General features: G+C 41.3%; 1 protein-coding gene across 1 annotated transcript in view; it reads left to right on the plus strand.

Annotated features, from left to right (window-relative positions):
• The window catches only part of btbd11a (BTB (POZ) domain containing 11a), a 184,579-nt gene that overhangs the window by 164,282 nt on the left and 3,949 nt on the right, over window positions 1–16,348 (plus strand). Inside the window, exons 7-16 of the mRNA XM_084573819.1 lie at window positions 2,127–2,228; window positions 2,854–2,947; window positions 6,466–6,601; window positions 8,618–8,850; window positions 10,226–10,404; window positions 10,687–10,792; window positions 13,115–13,217; window positions 13,323–13,404; window positions 14,912–14,980; window positions 15,087–15,200. Coding sequence (XP_084429945.1) covers window positions 2,127–2,228; window positions 2,854–2,947; window positions 6,466–6,601; window positions 8,618–8,850; window positions 10,226–10,404; window positions 10,687–10,792; window positions 13,115–13,217; window positions 13,323–13,404; window positions 14,912–14,980; window positions 15,087–15,200 — 1,218 coding nt within the window. The remainder of the gene's footprint in view (window positions 1–2,126; window positions 2,229–2,853; window positions 2,948–6,465; window positions 6,602–8,617; window positions 8,851–10,225; window positions 10,405–10,686; window positions 10,793–13,114; window positions 13,218–13,322; window positions 13,405–14,911; window positions 14,981–15,086; window positions 15,201–16,348) is intronic.

Raw genomic sequence — 16,348 nt, forward strand, 5'->3', positions numbered from 1 at the left:
TTTTTTTACAACCTGGGCCTTATTGGCATAAATTGGACCCTTCTGGCATAAAATACGATCGTTTACTCACCCATATAACTTTTGTGTTATTTGCACTCCTTCAGGAGATAATTAGATCAGCGTATATCCATATAGTGGGAGTGAATGGGGCACCGAAACGCAGCCTCTAAATAACGCATTATCTGCCGCGAAACTCGTTCATTTCGCCAATATTTTGTTATGATACGCTAGTGCTATTCCCCATTGAGTCCGGAGTTACCTGTTATCATCATCCGGGGTCGGCATGTTTACCCGTAATTTGCTACTGCTATGGTTCGTCCACAACCTCAGAATTGGAAAAATATTCAGCCATGTTGCAAAAAGCTAGCAGTAGCAAATTACAGGTAAACAAGCCGACCATTGCAGGTGCGCGTGCCACTCAGAGATGACATCGTCCAGGTCAGAAGACATCTCCGGACTCAGCGGGGAATAGCACTAGTGTAGCATAACAAAATATTGGTGAAATGAATGAGTTTCATGGCAGATATTGCGTTATTTAGAGGCTGTGTCTCGGTGCCCCATTCACTCTCACTATATGGATATACACTGATCTAATTATTTCCTGAAGGAGTGCAAATAACACAAAAGTTATATGGAAACGACTGTATTTTATGCTAGAAATAAGGTCCAGGTTGTAAAAAAGAGTAGCTCGTCTTTAAGAAATTAATTAACAAGTTCACACAATTCTGATGAAGCTAATCAGGGCCAGGTATCTCGGTTTTAGATCTGGAAAGTGGAAGCAAGAGTTATGTATGTTATGTAAATGTAACCTGGGTTCTATGAGTCCACTGTTTCTGGCCTCGGGAAGACCGGAGCAAGATCGAAGTGTCAAGGAAAGGTTTCTGAAGCTCCAGATAGATGCCTAAGAGGGCAAAGAACTACAAGTTCAGTGTTAATGTAATTACCCTCCCTGCCAGAAGGGGGGAGACAAAGGTTTCTCATTGTAACTTTAAGTTTCTTCAACTCATTTTCGGACATAGTTAATTTAAAGCACCTAAACAAGACTTAAAAGTCATATGCAGTGACTTGTTCCATTACTGAGTTGCCATACATTTCTTTTACTGTGATGGTTGACGGTTGACGCTAGTGGTGTTTTAGCTAAAAAGAGAATGCTTCCCACGCCAACCAATCAATAGTTGTGGTTGTGGTCTTTAAGTGCTAAAAGTACAGACACCGTTACTCCTGTAAATTATTGATTGGGTTTATACCAAATTTTAGCCGCTAATGAGGAGTCATGGGAAGATTTTGATTTTAAGTTATCGTAAAAAAAGAGAGAGTTGCCGAGAGACTTCTAAAGTTATGTTAGTGATCTCTAAACTTCTGCATAAAGAACAAAAACTATCTGCATGGATTAGACGCCTAAACAAAAGTAGGATGTGTCTTTTATTGTCGTTGTATGTTGTGTTTCCATTTGATGTTGCACATGATTGATTGTTCCACTGTTTTAAACACTTCGTTAAGCTCATTCTCTACTGTTACTGTGTCTGATTTCCTTTATTTCTGCCTGTTATATTAAATCAATTATTAATACGTCCCCGCAAACTCAAAAACATCGACATCAGAGCTCAAGTGCAAATGCGATGCTTTATTAAACATCTGTTTGTCCTGCGGGCGACGTCGTGAAGAAGGCATCTCTGTAATTTGCTCTGTGATGAAGCCGCTTTAGAAATAACTGAGCATCACAACGTCAGGCTGTTTAAGTTTTAGTCTGCTCGCTGCTTTGTTCCATGAGTAAGGACCAGTAGCCGTTGCCAGTGTTGAGTTTTCTGTCCGGTTTCTTTCGGATTTGAAACGCAATGCCTTTTAAAGGAGGCAGGTAGATGTATGACAGCGTGGTCAGAGAGCAGATATACAGAGGCAGGACTCAAGCTGCTGAAGATTTTCTATGAAACTCAAGAGGAAAATCTCCCTTTGCCATCTTGCCCTCCTTTGCTTACACTTCTTCTTCTCCTCCTGCATACTGCTTCTCACTCCCCCCTTCCTCCCCCCACCCCCCCTTATCCCACGCTGAGCTGTGAATGTTAATGGCTGTAAATATATTTATATATAAATATCTCTCTCCCTGAACTTCACCTATGACTTCCCAGGTGCCAAGCACAGTAAACAAGCACCCCTCAGTTTATCCTGAAACTCGCCAGGGGACGCCTCTCACTTTCGCCGTGTTACACGGACACGTCCCTGTCGTGCAGGTAGTGACGTTTATGACCTGTAAACCTTAACCTGTGGCCCTTGCCCTCACCTTTGTACCAGAATGAAGATAATAATGATTATTATTATTATTATGGTGCATCATATTAATAGTTATAATATCGATGCCGTCCTTTTTATTTCTCCTTCTTGGTCCTATAGCTGTACCTGGTTTGCTTCAGGCAAACTCTCCAGATTAATTTTTATTCTTAAAATGTGTAGCTGTGACCCGGTCCCCTCAATCTAAAGCCTGCTCCTATAGCAGTACTGAGAAACTTCCAGGGCCTCGGGGATGCCTGAGTGTTTTTGTTTATATTGAAGATGTATAATACATGTTGTTGCAGTCGATTCTGTGTGAGCTTTCGGGACTTTTTCAATTATTAATCTGCATCACCGCAGTCAGAGTTTTGGGGATAGAAGAAGAAACTCAGACAGATCCTAATGAGAAAAATGCAGCTACAGTAGGAGTGTGCTAGCGTCCAGAGCTCGGACAGTCTCTAAATTAGGTGGTTTCCAGGATTTTCCTCATTCCAAGCCTGACTGTAACACCCCACCTCTCCCTCGCCTGTTTTCTTCCACCATCTTCCCTCCCTCCCTCTCCATCTCCTCCCCCTTCCCCCCCATCAGTTGCTGCTGGACAACAGAGCGAATGTGGAGGGTGCCCTGCAGGATGGGGCCGAGAACTACACGGAGACGCCGCTTCAGCTGGCCGCCGCTGCAGGTAATCACACGACGAGCAGCAAAGAGGTGGATTTACGTTTGACCCAAGCATAACAGCGTGCAACATATTAGTCATGACATGCTTCACCAGGAGGCATTCTCACTCTGCTCTAATCATCTAACTAATTCATCACTTTTAGTTACTATCTTGGATTCAAGAATGCGGTTTTGAATGCATTGCTGTAATAAAAGTGTGCCTTTAAAGGAGCATTTTAAGTGATGCAACTCTCATATAAATGTGTTTAATATGCAACAGCTTATCTTAGCTTTGCACTAAATGTAGGAAAACATGAAAACAACTGACCTGGCTGTGTTTAAAGGTAACAAAAGCTGCTCTAACACTTCGTAATTAACACATTATAAGTTTAATTTCTACGTGGTTGCTTGCCAACCTGCATTTACTCATTTACAGGTAAATGGTTACATCTAGCTACAGCCTTTATGCTAAGCTAACTGACTGCTCTTGTGAGCGCATTATCGTATGGAAGAATGTGCAGCAGGTGTTTTATTCATTTAAAATGGGCCTTAAAGTGTATGAAAGTAGAGGCATGCAGCTAGTTAGCTTAGCTTAGCTTAGCTTAGCTTAGCTTAGCAGTAAAGATTGAAAACAGGAAAACCGAGAAATATTCCCTCACATAAACGACCAAAATGTTCTTACATTTTGATTTTTGTACCAGATAAACCTGATATTAGGCGTTAGTTAATGAGCTTTTAAGGCAGATTTTGTGACATAGCTAAGCTAGCTATTCGTCTGCTTAAAGCCTTTATGCTAAGCTAACTGATGGCTTTTGAGTGCGTTACTGTATGGAAGCACGTATAAAAGCAGAGGCGTGTGTATATCTGAAGGTTTTACATTTGTTGGATAGCTGAGTGTAACAGACAAGAAAATCGCAATCTGTTAAATATGCAGCCAGTTAGCCTAGCTTAGCGATAAACACTGAAAAGTTTAAAGTGAAAGGTAGGGGTTGCGTCTACTTACAGCCTTTATGCTAGCAACTACTAATTATTCACTTTCTATTGCTTTTTGTGGATCAGGACACTTGCTGCACACTCTTCTGTTAATTTAAAATAGGCTTTAAAGTGTATGAAAGTAGAGGCATGCACCCACTTAGGTTAGCTTAGCAGCTGTGCAAAGGTAACAAAATTTGCCTCTAATGCTTAATTAACACATTTTATCTCTTTTGTTTTTAATTTCGATAAAATTAGCTGAGTTCTGTCAACACTGAAATTTGCCTGAAAACCTGCATGAACTCAAGGAAGTCACTACCATAGCCAAGAAATCAAATTGTGTTTTTCACACTCTTGTGCCAAATCAAAATTGTATAACACCGTAATTAATGAGCTTTAAAAAGCTGGTTCTGTTGCTTGTGACGCAGCCAAGCTCGCTGTTTTCATCTGCTTCCAGCTTTCATGCTAAGCTATAGCTCCCGCCATACATTAAAGCGGCAATTTACATAAAAACTTTCCACTCCTCTTATTTACAATAAAAAAAATATATCTTTACACGGCCATCTTCTAATTAATCCTGATAACACGTCGGAACACAGCGGCGAGTGTTTCAGCGACTGACCTTGGCGAGCTGTGGGGAGCCGAGTTGCCACAGTAACGGGCGATTTAAACACGCACGGCCGCAGATAATGAACGCCATTAACATCCTGCTCATTAAATAATAAGTAATGTACGATCAAGTAAAAAGACCGCAGTCCCAAAGCTAAGTTTGATGATGGCAACGAGACTTTCTGAGCACAAGGATGCGCCGGTTCTGGCTCGTTTTGAGACTGTTTTACTTTGCCATCACATTAACTTTAGTAAGACATAAAAGCTTGATGAAGAAATGCCAGGTTTCTCTCCAAGTGTCTTGATTGTACCGCATAAGACTTGACTGAACTGTTTAAATAGTAGTTTCTTTGCTTGTTTTTTACAATCAACAGAGCTGATTTCACTGCTGCTGCTGCTGTCGCTCGGTTAAATCCATAGTAACCGAATAGAATTCAAAGACTGTGAAAATGTGTTTTTCCCGATTTATGTTTTGTTGTCGCTCGAGCAGCCGTGTAGGGAGATGCAAAAAGAGTAGCCACAGAAGCTTAAGTGCAAACATAAACGCTGTATACATCATACACAGCAGTATATAAAAGAAAAAGTGTTCACCTTTAGAGGAAGATTGCAATAACAAGTTGCTTTTTATCCTTCTTTCCTTTGCAGTTAGTGTAAAGTATGTGCAGTGCAGTTTTGACAGTGATGATCTGTTTCAGTTCATGTTTAAAGAAGAAAGCTGGAAAAAACATTTGCATGAAATCATCACCTCTTTGCAAGGTGCTTTGGAAGTGGATTACATGGACCCGGTATTCCACTAATAATCTGATTAAAGGGGAACTACTGTTTTTTACAACCTGGACCTTAGCATAAAATACGATCGTTTACTCCACCATATAACTATGGTGTCATTTGCACTCCTTCAGGAGATAATTAGATCCGCGTATATCGATATAGTGGGAGTGACTGGGGCACCGAAACGCAGCCTCTAAATAACGCATAATCTGCCGTGAAACTCGTTCATTTCACCAATATTTTGTTATCATACGCTAGTGCTATTCCCTGTTGAGTCCGGAGTTACCTGTTATCATCATCTGGGGTCTGTAGATTGACCTACTAACCTCTGACCTGGATGATGTCTTCTCTGAGCGGCGCACGCACCCGCAACGGTCGGCTTGTTTACCTGTAATTTGCTACTGCTACAGAAGACATCATTCAGGTCATGTAGGTCTGACCTACAGACCCCGGATGATGATAACAGGTAACTCCAGACTCAACGGGGAATAGCACTAGCATTTCATAACAAAATATTGGTGAAATTAAAGAGTTTCACGGCAGATAATGCGTTATTTAGAGGCAGCGTCTCGGTGCCCCATTCACTCCCACTATATGGATATACACTGATCTAATTATCTCCTGAACGAGTGCAAATGACACAAAAGTTATACGGGTGAGTAAACGACCATATTTTATGTTAGAAATAAAGTCCAGGTTGTAAAAAACAATAGTTGACCTTTAACGGCCTAATCAGAATAAAAAATTCCTCATACCGTTAGAACCTCAATCAGAACAGACTGGTCTAATCAAATAAGTTTTCAACAGACGGAGAGGGGTGGTCTTTCTGTGCATGTTTGTCCCATGTGGGGTAAAACTCAGGAGACATGACAAGTTTCTGTGAGGGATGGAAGTTAGATGGCTGCACCTCAACAGAAGACATTAACGGGGTTTGGTCACTGTACAATGCCACATATTTTCTCAAACCAGTGCCTCAAACTGGAGCCTATCCACTTAGCAAATATTGGCCATGTAAACGTGTCCAATTGGACCAGGTATGGCCAATTTTGCCTACTATGTGTCCTGTAAATGGTTTATTTGTATCTCCTGGTCTTATCCTTTGTATGTAAAATCTTTAAAATATTTAAGCAAACATACTTTCCACAGCCTCTACATTTGACCCACCCTTTATTCATCTTTTTCACCATTCAGGTAACTTTGAGCTGGTGAATTTGCTTTTGGAAAGAGGCGCCGACCCAATGATTGGGACCATGTGTCGAAACGGCATCTCCTCTGCCCCGCTGGGAGACATGAACTCATACAGCCTGGCAGCATCGCATGGCCACAGGTGATACAGGCAATCACACGCACACACACAGACACACAGCCAGCGAAGATATATCCATTACCACCGTATTGATCCATTTACACACTCTGCCCTGGTCCATCTGCCTCTCACAAAACCCTGCAGCTCATGAGAGGGCAGATATCTCATTTTTCGACAATAGGCACTGCAGTCTATTCAGCGAGCGGCACTTGCGGCTTCGGTTTGACGTAATTTCCCTGCAGCTGAGTAAGATAAGTCTGATTAACATTCAGGCCAGTGAGAGCTGTCAGGAAATGGAGGCGAGTGAAAAGCCAGCGACACAATGCAGCATTATTAGGACAATCAATTACAGTGTGATGGTCATGCTGCAGTGTGTTGACAGCAGGTACAAACTGCATTAGGACTGATTGTGAGACGATGGAATTTAGAAGTTCTCACATTTAAAGAAATAAGATCACATAGAAGATTATCATCTGCAAATATCAACAATTTACTTAAATGAGGAAAGGATGACCAAATTTGTAGAAATGTCAATGTTGTTCTAGCAAGAATTCAAAGAAAATCATTTTTGTTTGGAAGAAGAAAACTAGCTTAGTTTGGCTTAGCTTAGCACGATGTCTCCCAAATCTGAGGGAGATGGTTTGCATAGCGTCTTCCTACATCAAAGATGGCGCCAGCTAGCTGAACTAATGTGACCAACAATAGTGGCTAACTTTATCTCAGCTAGCTGGTGAGGAAAGGATGACCAAATTTGGAGAAATGTCAGTGTTGTCCAAGCAAGAATTCAAAGTTAATCATTTTTAATTTTAGTTTGGATGAAGAAAACTAGCTTAGCACAATTTCTGAAACCCGAGGGAAGTGGTTAGCTTAGCATCTTTCTACTTCAAAGATTGCGCCAGCTAGCTGAACTAATGTGATCAACCATGGTGATGGTGGTTACTAACTAGCCCTGTCTAACTAGCTCTAGTTGGTTTCGGTTGAATGAAATGCTGAAGTAAATTAAATTACGCAGTGATGTAACCCAGCCCACTTGAAGGTTTATTGCGCAGAACTATCGGAGAATTCTTCGTAACTGTTTGGAAAAGAGTTAGCTTAGTTTAGCACAACGTCTGAAGTCTGAGGGATATGGTTAGCTTAGCATCTTCCTGTCTCATTATTCCTACTCCAAAGATGGCACTAATGTAGCTCATCTAGCCCTAATGTGTAAGCTAATTGCTTGTTAAACCAACATGTTCAAAATAAATGTGAAAGCTTTGGAGTTATGTTGTGTTTTTGCCAAATACTAAGAGTTTTTAGCTGCCTCTTGCTGTCTTAAACGCACCCCTAGTTCCCAGTAGTTCCTCATATGTTCATCCATGAACACACAGCAAAATCCTGCAAAATGGATTCTCTCTAGATGTTGCAAATCATGCAAAACTCCAGCTTCCCCCCGATGTAAGCAAACGCATGTAGCCAGTTTTCAAATCCGTGTGATAACCATGAAACCTGAAGAATGGATGCTGTATCTATCTTTTCAATGGGATACTATCCAATGTTTGGGTGTCCACTTATGTTTGGCCATTTATCCCTGTGACACTGAAACCCCAGAGACCATTTGTGGCGATTAAACACCACTTTCCTCAAAGTGATGACTGCGAAGCCTCCCACTGACTTGTCATCATTGATCATCCCCAACAGGATGTGATGTTTCTTTGCACTTGCGCTCTAAGCCGAGGCCCCTCCTCACCAAAGCAGATGGCGCGATGATGCATTATTAGGCTGTGATCACACTGTATATGTATATATGTTACGTGATTCTTCTCAAACGAGGTCAAACCTGTTGTTGCTGCGTCACTGTGGTGCAGTGATACTTGTTCAGAGTGCGGCGTTACATTTGTGCTCCATTAAAAATATTTAGAGCTGGATGGGCTTAATGTGGATTTAATGCAGTTTCTGTAGGCCTCATTTAGAGCCATTTTCTGACCCTAGGCCATGCTAGGTGTTTATTTCTCCACCCTGTCTTATCTGTTTTATTATCTTCTACCTGTTTCTATCTAGGAATGTATTTCGGAGGCTCCTGTCCCAGTCGGAGAAAGACAAAGGAGACGTTCTGTCCCTGGAGGAGATTCTGGCCGAGGGTTCGGAGCCGGGCGAGAAGAGGCTGGCTCCTCAGGCCAACGGCGGCGGGACGCTGCGAACAGGAAAGGCCAAACTGAGAGCCCTGAGAGAGGCCATGTACCATAGCGCAGAGCACGGCCATGTGGACATCACCATAGACATCCGCAGCTTAGGTCAGATTTACTAATACATGCTTCACTGGCACACATGCCTCGCTCTCTGGTGCCTCCAGCTGTCCTGGAGATGTGCTCATGCTGTGCCTGTCCTGTCCCGTCCTGTCCAGTCCATGTGCTGTCCTGTACACACCTCACAGCCACTCATCCAACCATGAAACAATGGCAGAAGTAGGATTTTATATATATATATATCCGAGGCGATAATAGCTCGGGCCGAAGGTGTGAACATGATGATGAAGCCGTGTCCTCAAGCAGGGCTCATTTTGTAAATGTGGCAATCATCAGCTTTCACCCCAACACAGTCCAGCTCATTGAGCACGAGGCCTAAAGTGGCTGTTGATTAGGATTTGATGAGGATTCATTGATTTTTTTGTTGGCAAAACAGTCTCGCCGCCAGGTCCGTTGGGATCTGTTGCCTCTGGTCCTGTCACAAAGTCTTAATAGTTTGACATTGTAGGAAACATATGCATCTGCTTTCCTATTAGAAAGTTTTAAGATCAGACTTTAAAGAGTACATTTGAAATTTCCACCACATGTTGGCGAGCTTTACACAGAGAAATACGTCCAAACATAAAAAAAAAATGAAATAAAGAAATCTGCCTACCAGTACATCTAAAGCCCACTAATTAACACATCACATCTCATTTGTTTCATCAGTTCAAAGACTACAACCTTTAGTTTGCGCTTGAGATACAACCTGTTAATTAGTGAGGTTTAGAAGTGGTGCTAGGCAGATTTAACCTCCGGTCTTTGTCCGTGTATTTGTCTTCTTCTTCTTCTTCTTCTTCTTGTCCGTGTTGGTTTAAACGTTGAGGAGGATGAACGGATTAAGGAGGATTCATTCTGGATCTTGGAAACAGCGGACAGATCCGACATGGTCAGATTTTAAACTGTTTTCAAGATCAAGAATTAAACTTTTAATCTCAACTAATGCTTTTTTTTTTTTTCAGCAAAACCGTGCCGTCAATGATCTTATTGTGTAAAGCACAAACAGAAACTATTTACAGTGACATAAAAGATCCGAAAGCAGCAAATCTTTAAATTCAAGAAGCTCAGATAAGTAGAGATTTAAATGATAACTGACCATATCATAAATAACTGATGAGTTTTCTAGTCTCCCCTGTCATGCTCTGATGCTTATTTCATTTCCATCATATCAAAGCAACACATTAAAGCCATTTTTTTTACTGGACACTCTTTAAATACATTCCCGCCGGCACCTCTGGCTTTCCACTAATCCAGTCGCCCTTCAACTCCCACTAACGCCATTAACGTGATGGAAACATGGTCGGTTCTGTCGCCCTTTGAAACCGCTCGCGCTCGCTCTCTGCTCTGATTCGCGTATTCATGGTCCGTGTGGTGCTGTTCCCAGGCGTTCCCTGGACGCTGCACACCTGGCTCGAGTCCCTGCGCACCTGCTTCATCCAGCACCGCCGGCCGCTGATCCAGGGCCTGCTCAAAGACTTCTGCTGCATCCAGGAGGACGAGTACACGGAGGAGCTCATCACGCACGGCCTGCCTCTCATGTTCCAGATCCTCAGATCCAGCAAGGTCAGTGAGGCCTTCTTTAATGTGCCTGTAAACAGACTGCTTGTTAGAGAAACATCAGACGAAGTAAGGCTGGTTTCGTGGAAGTACAAACTGTCCTGTGCCCGTGTGCGAGGGGTGACATTAACTCTCATATTTGCATATATTTAGCTGTATTACAACCCATATTATCATACATTTACATGAAATTGTCTCCCAGACAGCTCAGGAGGTAAAACAGAGGCCAAACAAAGACTATAATACGGAGGAAGTTTCTTCTTTATTCACTGGTTTGTGTTTTTGCAGAACGAGGTGATAAGCCAGCAGCTGTCAGTCATTTTCACGCAGTGCTACGGGCCCTTCCCCATCCCTAAGCTGACGGAGATCAAGAGGAAACAGTCCTCACGCTTAGGTAAGAGAGGTAAAAATAGTGACACATAAAGAAAAATGACAGCGTTGAAGTAAACAAAATAAATAAGTAATCTGAACGCACGGTTTCTTTTTCGGGGGTTGTTTTGAGGTCAGAAATCACATCATGTCACTCCTGCCTGGTATCATGTCTCGTGTTTTTATTGTATTATCTCACGCAATGTTATCTCAAGGGAAGGATGGCCTGCCATTTTAACATCGTGGGTGTCAATTTACGGTACTACGTGCAGAACATGCCAGAAGTTTTATTTATAAGCTTATTTTTATAAGTTTTATTCCCTCGTTGCTTAACGTCCCCACCGACATGGCTAGCAGAGTTACTTCCCTGTTTGTTCCTATAAAAGCAGGAAGCTAGGAGGCCCAGTCTGCTCTGATTGGTCAGCTTTAAATGGCCCCGCCCACCATTCTGAAACAGCTCTGCGGGAAGCTAGCTATTAGCTATTAGCTATTAGCGTGTACGAGGCTTGCTAGTTCATAATCCCTGCCAGTTAGCAATTTATAGTTGTGGAGGAGGAACATAAAAAAAAAAAAATCCAAGCATTTCATTGGACACGTTAGTACACGCCCCCTCACAAGTTAGTGCAAGCCCCCTAGTGCATGATGAGTCATCAATATGTTATTTTTCAGGATATGACAAACCGCAAAACAGCAAGATACCTGTAAAAAAATTGTTAGTGTTGGTCGGAACAAATACTGGTGACGTATAGACATAACGTGTAAAAACACTAAATTACTGAATTAGTTTTCCTGGGTGTTTAAATTATTCTTTTTTTTTGTCTATAGGTGGCGCCCTTTCAAACTTACATTAGAGCAAATGTTTTAATGAAATTTTATGCATGAATTGTGGTTTAAATCCTTTCTGTAATACAGCCACCTGTGCTTTAAAATGACAAAAACGCAAACATATACAGATCAAAATGTCTGAATATTGCTTCAAACTCGAGCGACACAAGCCTACGCCAATACTGCTCCAGTTTATTAACAAAGACCACAGTTTTCCTCTTGACATTTGGGAGATATTACGGTTTAATTTTGACGTTTTCGTTGACTAAATCAGAACGGAATCGAGCTTTGATGAAAAGCCGTAATTAGTCAGTGAGGAGAATTATGCCTCTTTCTGCCACTTCTCAGATAGTGTTTGTATTTAATTTTGCAATTCCCCTTAAATATCTTTTAGATTTTATCTTTTTTTCTGGCTGCTATATGTGGCAAACAGTTTTTGTATGTGTACGTTCAGGCTGGTGAGAGACCTTTCTCAACTAAAAGTGAGATTGTGCTGCTGGAGGCTATTCAATCTTTTTTCTTGTGGTGGTGTTTGACTCAGCACCATCAGACCTGTTGCTCACTATTGCTGGTGGAAAGCTAATTTTCTCATAATGGCTGTCAATTTCAGTAAAAACTACTGTTTTTCCATCACAGCTTCCCACCTTTTTCGCTGGTATTATCAAGTCATGGGTACTAAATTGCTTTGTGTGCAGTGATGAAAAAGTCTCAAATTGAAAACTCTTCAGATGAAGGCTGAAATTTTTTTATATTGCCACTTTTACTGTTTTATTTAGAGACGCTGGGGTGCTGCAAGAGAAGGGAAATCTCAAAATAAAATATTAATAAGGACAAAAGGTCTTATCCACCTTCCCTAATTATTAACCAGGATCATCTGGCTCATTGTTTTTACTATTTTGAATAAAGGCCATTTAATTTTTTTCTGAGCAAAACAGAAGGAGCTAATGTTTGTTCATGCAGAGCCCACGTATCATATGACACATGAAATGATTTATTCATTTGGACATTTAATTATTTTGCCTTTTTCAAATTGTACAGGCTCAGTTTTTGACATTTCAATCCTTTTTTTTTTTTGATGATGATGATGAAATATTAAAAGGGAAAACAGTTTCACAGCCACAAACAATGCAAAGGGATCTGATTTGTTACCTTCAGAGTTCAAAACACACATTTGACATTTATGATAATTCATGTTCTACACTCAGACATGTGTATTCATGTGTCTGTGATCTATCTGTGCTGCAGCTCCACCTACTGTTTCTTTAATTAATAACACGGTTAGAATAAAAATGACAAAGTGAAGAGTCTGAAGAGACGAAACTCTGAGAACTAATTTATCAGGACTCTAAGAAAACAGCTTAAAGGACCATTCAAATCGGCTTCTGTTTAGAAAACTAATTCAGCGCTGACAGGTGAGTGATGAATGGGACTCAGCGTGAATTAATGACCCACATTAGCTTAGCGTTTCGCTGTTTGTTTGTTGAGTGAAGACGCATTATCGGCTTATTGTCTTTCCTCTTAGACCCACACTTCCTGAACAACAAGGAGATGTCTGATGTTACCTTCCTGGTCGAGGGGAAACCGTTTTATGCACATAAAGTTTTGCTGTTTACAGCTTCACCCAGGTAACTGAAAAAAGTGTTTATTTTCATTTTATTTGAAGGAGGAGAATTCAGCACAGCTATAAAAAAAGAAATAATGTATAATAATTTATGTGATTTCTTCCATAGGTTCAAGTCGCTGCTCCAAAACCGACCAGCAGCGGAAAACACCTGCATTGAGATCAGCCATGTCAAGTACAATATTTTCCACGTAAGATATTTTTTGTGTTTTATTTTCTCCATTTATAACATAAATCTATAAATTTTTTGTCTCGTTTGTGATAATGGATTATCAAAATGTGAGAATTTTAGTAAATCTAATCCCAACAGGACACCTCTGTGCTGTTATTCATTGTTAAACCTTATTTCCCAAAAATAAAATGAAACTAAAACAAAAGGCAGCTGGACATGTTGAGCTTCCAAGAACAATCTTTAATTGTGTGGCTATAACGTGACCTGAATGACTGAGAATCTACACCGACTTGAATTCCTGTTGTCAACAAATCCCGTATGAAGATAACGGAAGTAACGGAATGATAAAATCTGTGGAGCGTGACACTCCAAACAGACAAGTCAGCCATTTTCCAGTGTCGGACAGCCAGTGAGCATCTGGAAGCCGTAGTTCTGGCACCGTTGGAGCTGCAGCTTTTTAGCATATTCGGGATATTTATTCATTCAGGACAGAAACAGCAGCCTGTCACTGAACGAGCTTCTCTGCCCGACTATTTTAATGCCACGGTCCTCTAGAATGAATAAACTTTGGACCATTTGATCAGCATGATTCAACAGAGGCCCCAGCTCTGTACGAAGGTTTGAAGCTCTTGCTAGCTTAATAGCCCCCCAGCTAATAGTAGCCCTTCTGGTTTTAAATGATGTAGTCAGACGTCTGCCACCTGCAGGTGTAAAGAGTTTTTTCCAGCTGACCGTTGCCTGTACTCATTGCTATTCGTCTTGAGGTTACGGAACATTCGGCCTTGGTTGCTGGATGCAGGAGGAGGTTCGTGTAACTCTTGAATATTCATGCATTGGCGTGTGTGTGCACTTGGAGTGGAGGGGCGTCACTATGGCCGTGTACTTGGAAGTAAACGAGTAACTGCACCCACCTGTTCACCTGAGCTGGCTTTTAATCACGGGGTAGGACGCATGGAAACAACTGTAAGCTAACTCGGTTGTGCAGCATTATGAATAGAGAGAGAATAAATGAGAGTTAAAAGTTTTCTCCTGTGCTCAGCCTACCGCCGCTTATTGTTTTTGTGTGGTCGCCAGTCATCCGCAACCCCCGGAAGTTTTCTAATGTCACTCTTATGTGTCTGTGCCGTTATTCTGTTCTCAAAATAGTCCCCAACAAGCACAAGCTGTTTTATATTGCAATGAGACTATGAGTAATGAGACAACATATTGTATTTCTGACTCATTTTTTTGAAGGGAACAAATATTCTCGGTGCTCAGTGCCACAGCCGATGGGGAAGTTAGGAGGAGCTGAATTAGATTTGCTGATAATAAAAATACATCAAGAGGAGTCAGGCTTGCTTCTTTGGTTTTATTTTATCGTCCCTCACAAACACCCAACTTGGAATCTGCTTTAAATCTATCAGGTTATGTCTTTGACCCCGACAAGGAAAAACTAAAAATATCTTTTCCAAAAGGAAGAAACCTCAAGCCTCTTCTACTCTTCTTCTACTGCCATAGACTGAAACCTGAACTCTTCTGTGTTACAGTTGGTCATGCAGTATCTGTACTGTGGAGGCACCGAGTCCCTGCACATACGCAACACTGAGGTAATGGAGGTAAGAGAGACTTAACCAAAGTCTGCTGAGCGGCAGCGCCAGCGTTGGCATTTCCTAATCCCCGAGTCCTGTGCCTCATTCTGTGCCGCTGTACTGTTCCCTGCAGCTCCTGTCTGCAGCCAAATTCTTCCAGCTAGAGGCCCTTCAGAGACACTGTGAGATCATCTGCTCCAAGACCATCACCACCGAAACATGCGTGGACCTCTACAAGCACGCCAAGGTGGGAAACTGTCCCCTCTGCACTTGGTATCATACTGATGACAGATAATTATTTGTCCTTCGTTAACATGATTAGCCACAGCAGGCTGGAAATAATAATAAATAATAACGCCACTGTCCCTGTTTTACTTAAAGCTGCTTTAATCAATCGTGACTCAGCTCTGAGAAGCATTTTTGCATCTTTCGGCTTGTTTTAGTTTTAGTTCTTTCAGGTTTTCAAAATGAAAATTAAAAAAAGCCAGGAGTTGGCTGAGACAAAAACCGATGACAGGAATGCTGCTAATGCTAACGTTGCTCTCAACCTGCTAATTTGTTTGCTAGCATTTTATGAAATGACATTAGGCTATTGAAAAATGGTAAACGAGAAATTAAGCCGGAAAAACAACAAAAATAAAACAGTTTTAATTTAAAGTTACTTTATTAGTAGGCGTTGTAATAATTACTTAATTCCTAAACACTTCAGGCATGCTAGTAGCGTTGCTGCAGGGATGAAAATGTATGTCAGTTGGGTTATGATCAAATAGACATAACCGTACTTCGTGTTTGGTGCTAATGTTAGCATTCTAAAACAATGGTCACTATAGGTCAATTTCATTCGCTTTGCTACATTTAGCGTCAAGCTACGATTAATTTACAGTGGAAGGCGGCAATATGAAGCTTCGAACTGATGCCTGAAATTTGTTACGAAGTGATAGCCGTGACGTGCTACGTATCAAAGCTTCGTTTATCTTTTTTCGAGACTGATACGGTAACGATGTCACGTCAACCAATCAATGTTTGTTGTGTTTCTTTTGTTGGTGAACGTTTAAACGCATTACGTCACTTGAGCAACGCTTTAGCTGCAACAATCTAGATGGCCACACTGACCCTGCTGTGTTTATTGCTTATAGCCTGAACCCAGCATTAGCATGTTAGCTTGTGGACATTCTTGTTTAGCTCAAAGCACAACTGTGTCCAATGCAACTTAACAGGACTCCTAGCACTGTTGTACAAATTGTTAAAATGTTTGCGTTGATTGTCAAAATGTCACAATCAGTTTTGATTGGAAATATCTTAATATTTAAACAAAACTCTGTGCAGTCCATTTAATGTCAAAGTTAGCTAGATGCAAACATCTCCAGACAGTTAACACTCTTTCCATTTTCTGTT

This window comes from Chelon labrosus (genome assembly GCF_963514085.1).
Source record: "Chelon labrosus genome assembly, chromosome: 23".
Taxonomy (NCBI): domain Eukaryota; kingdom Metazoa; phylum Chordata; class Actinopteri; order Mugiliformes; family Mugilidae; genus Chelon; species Chelon labrosus.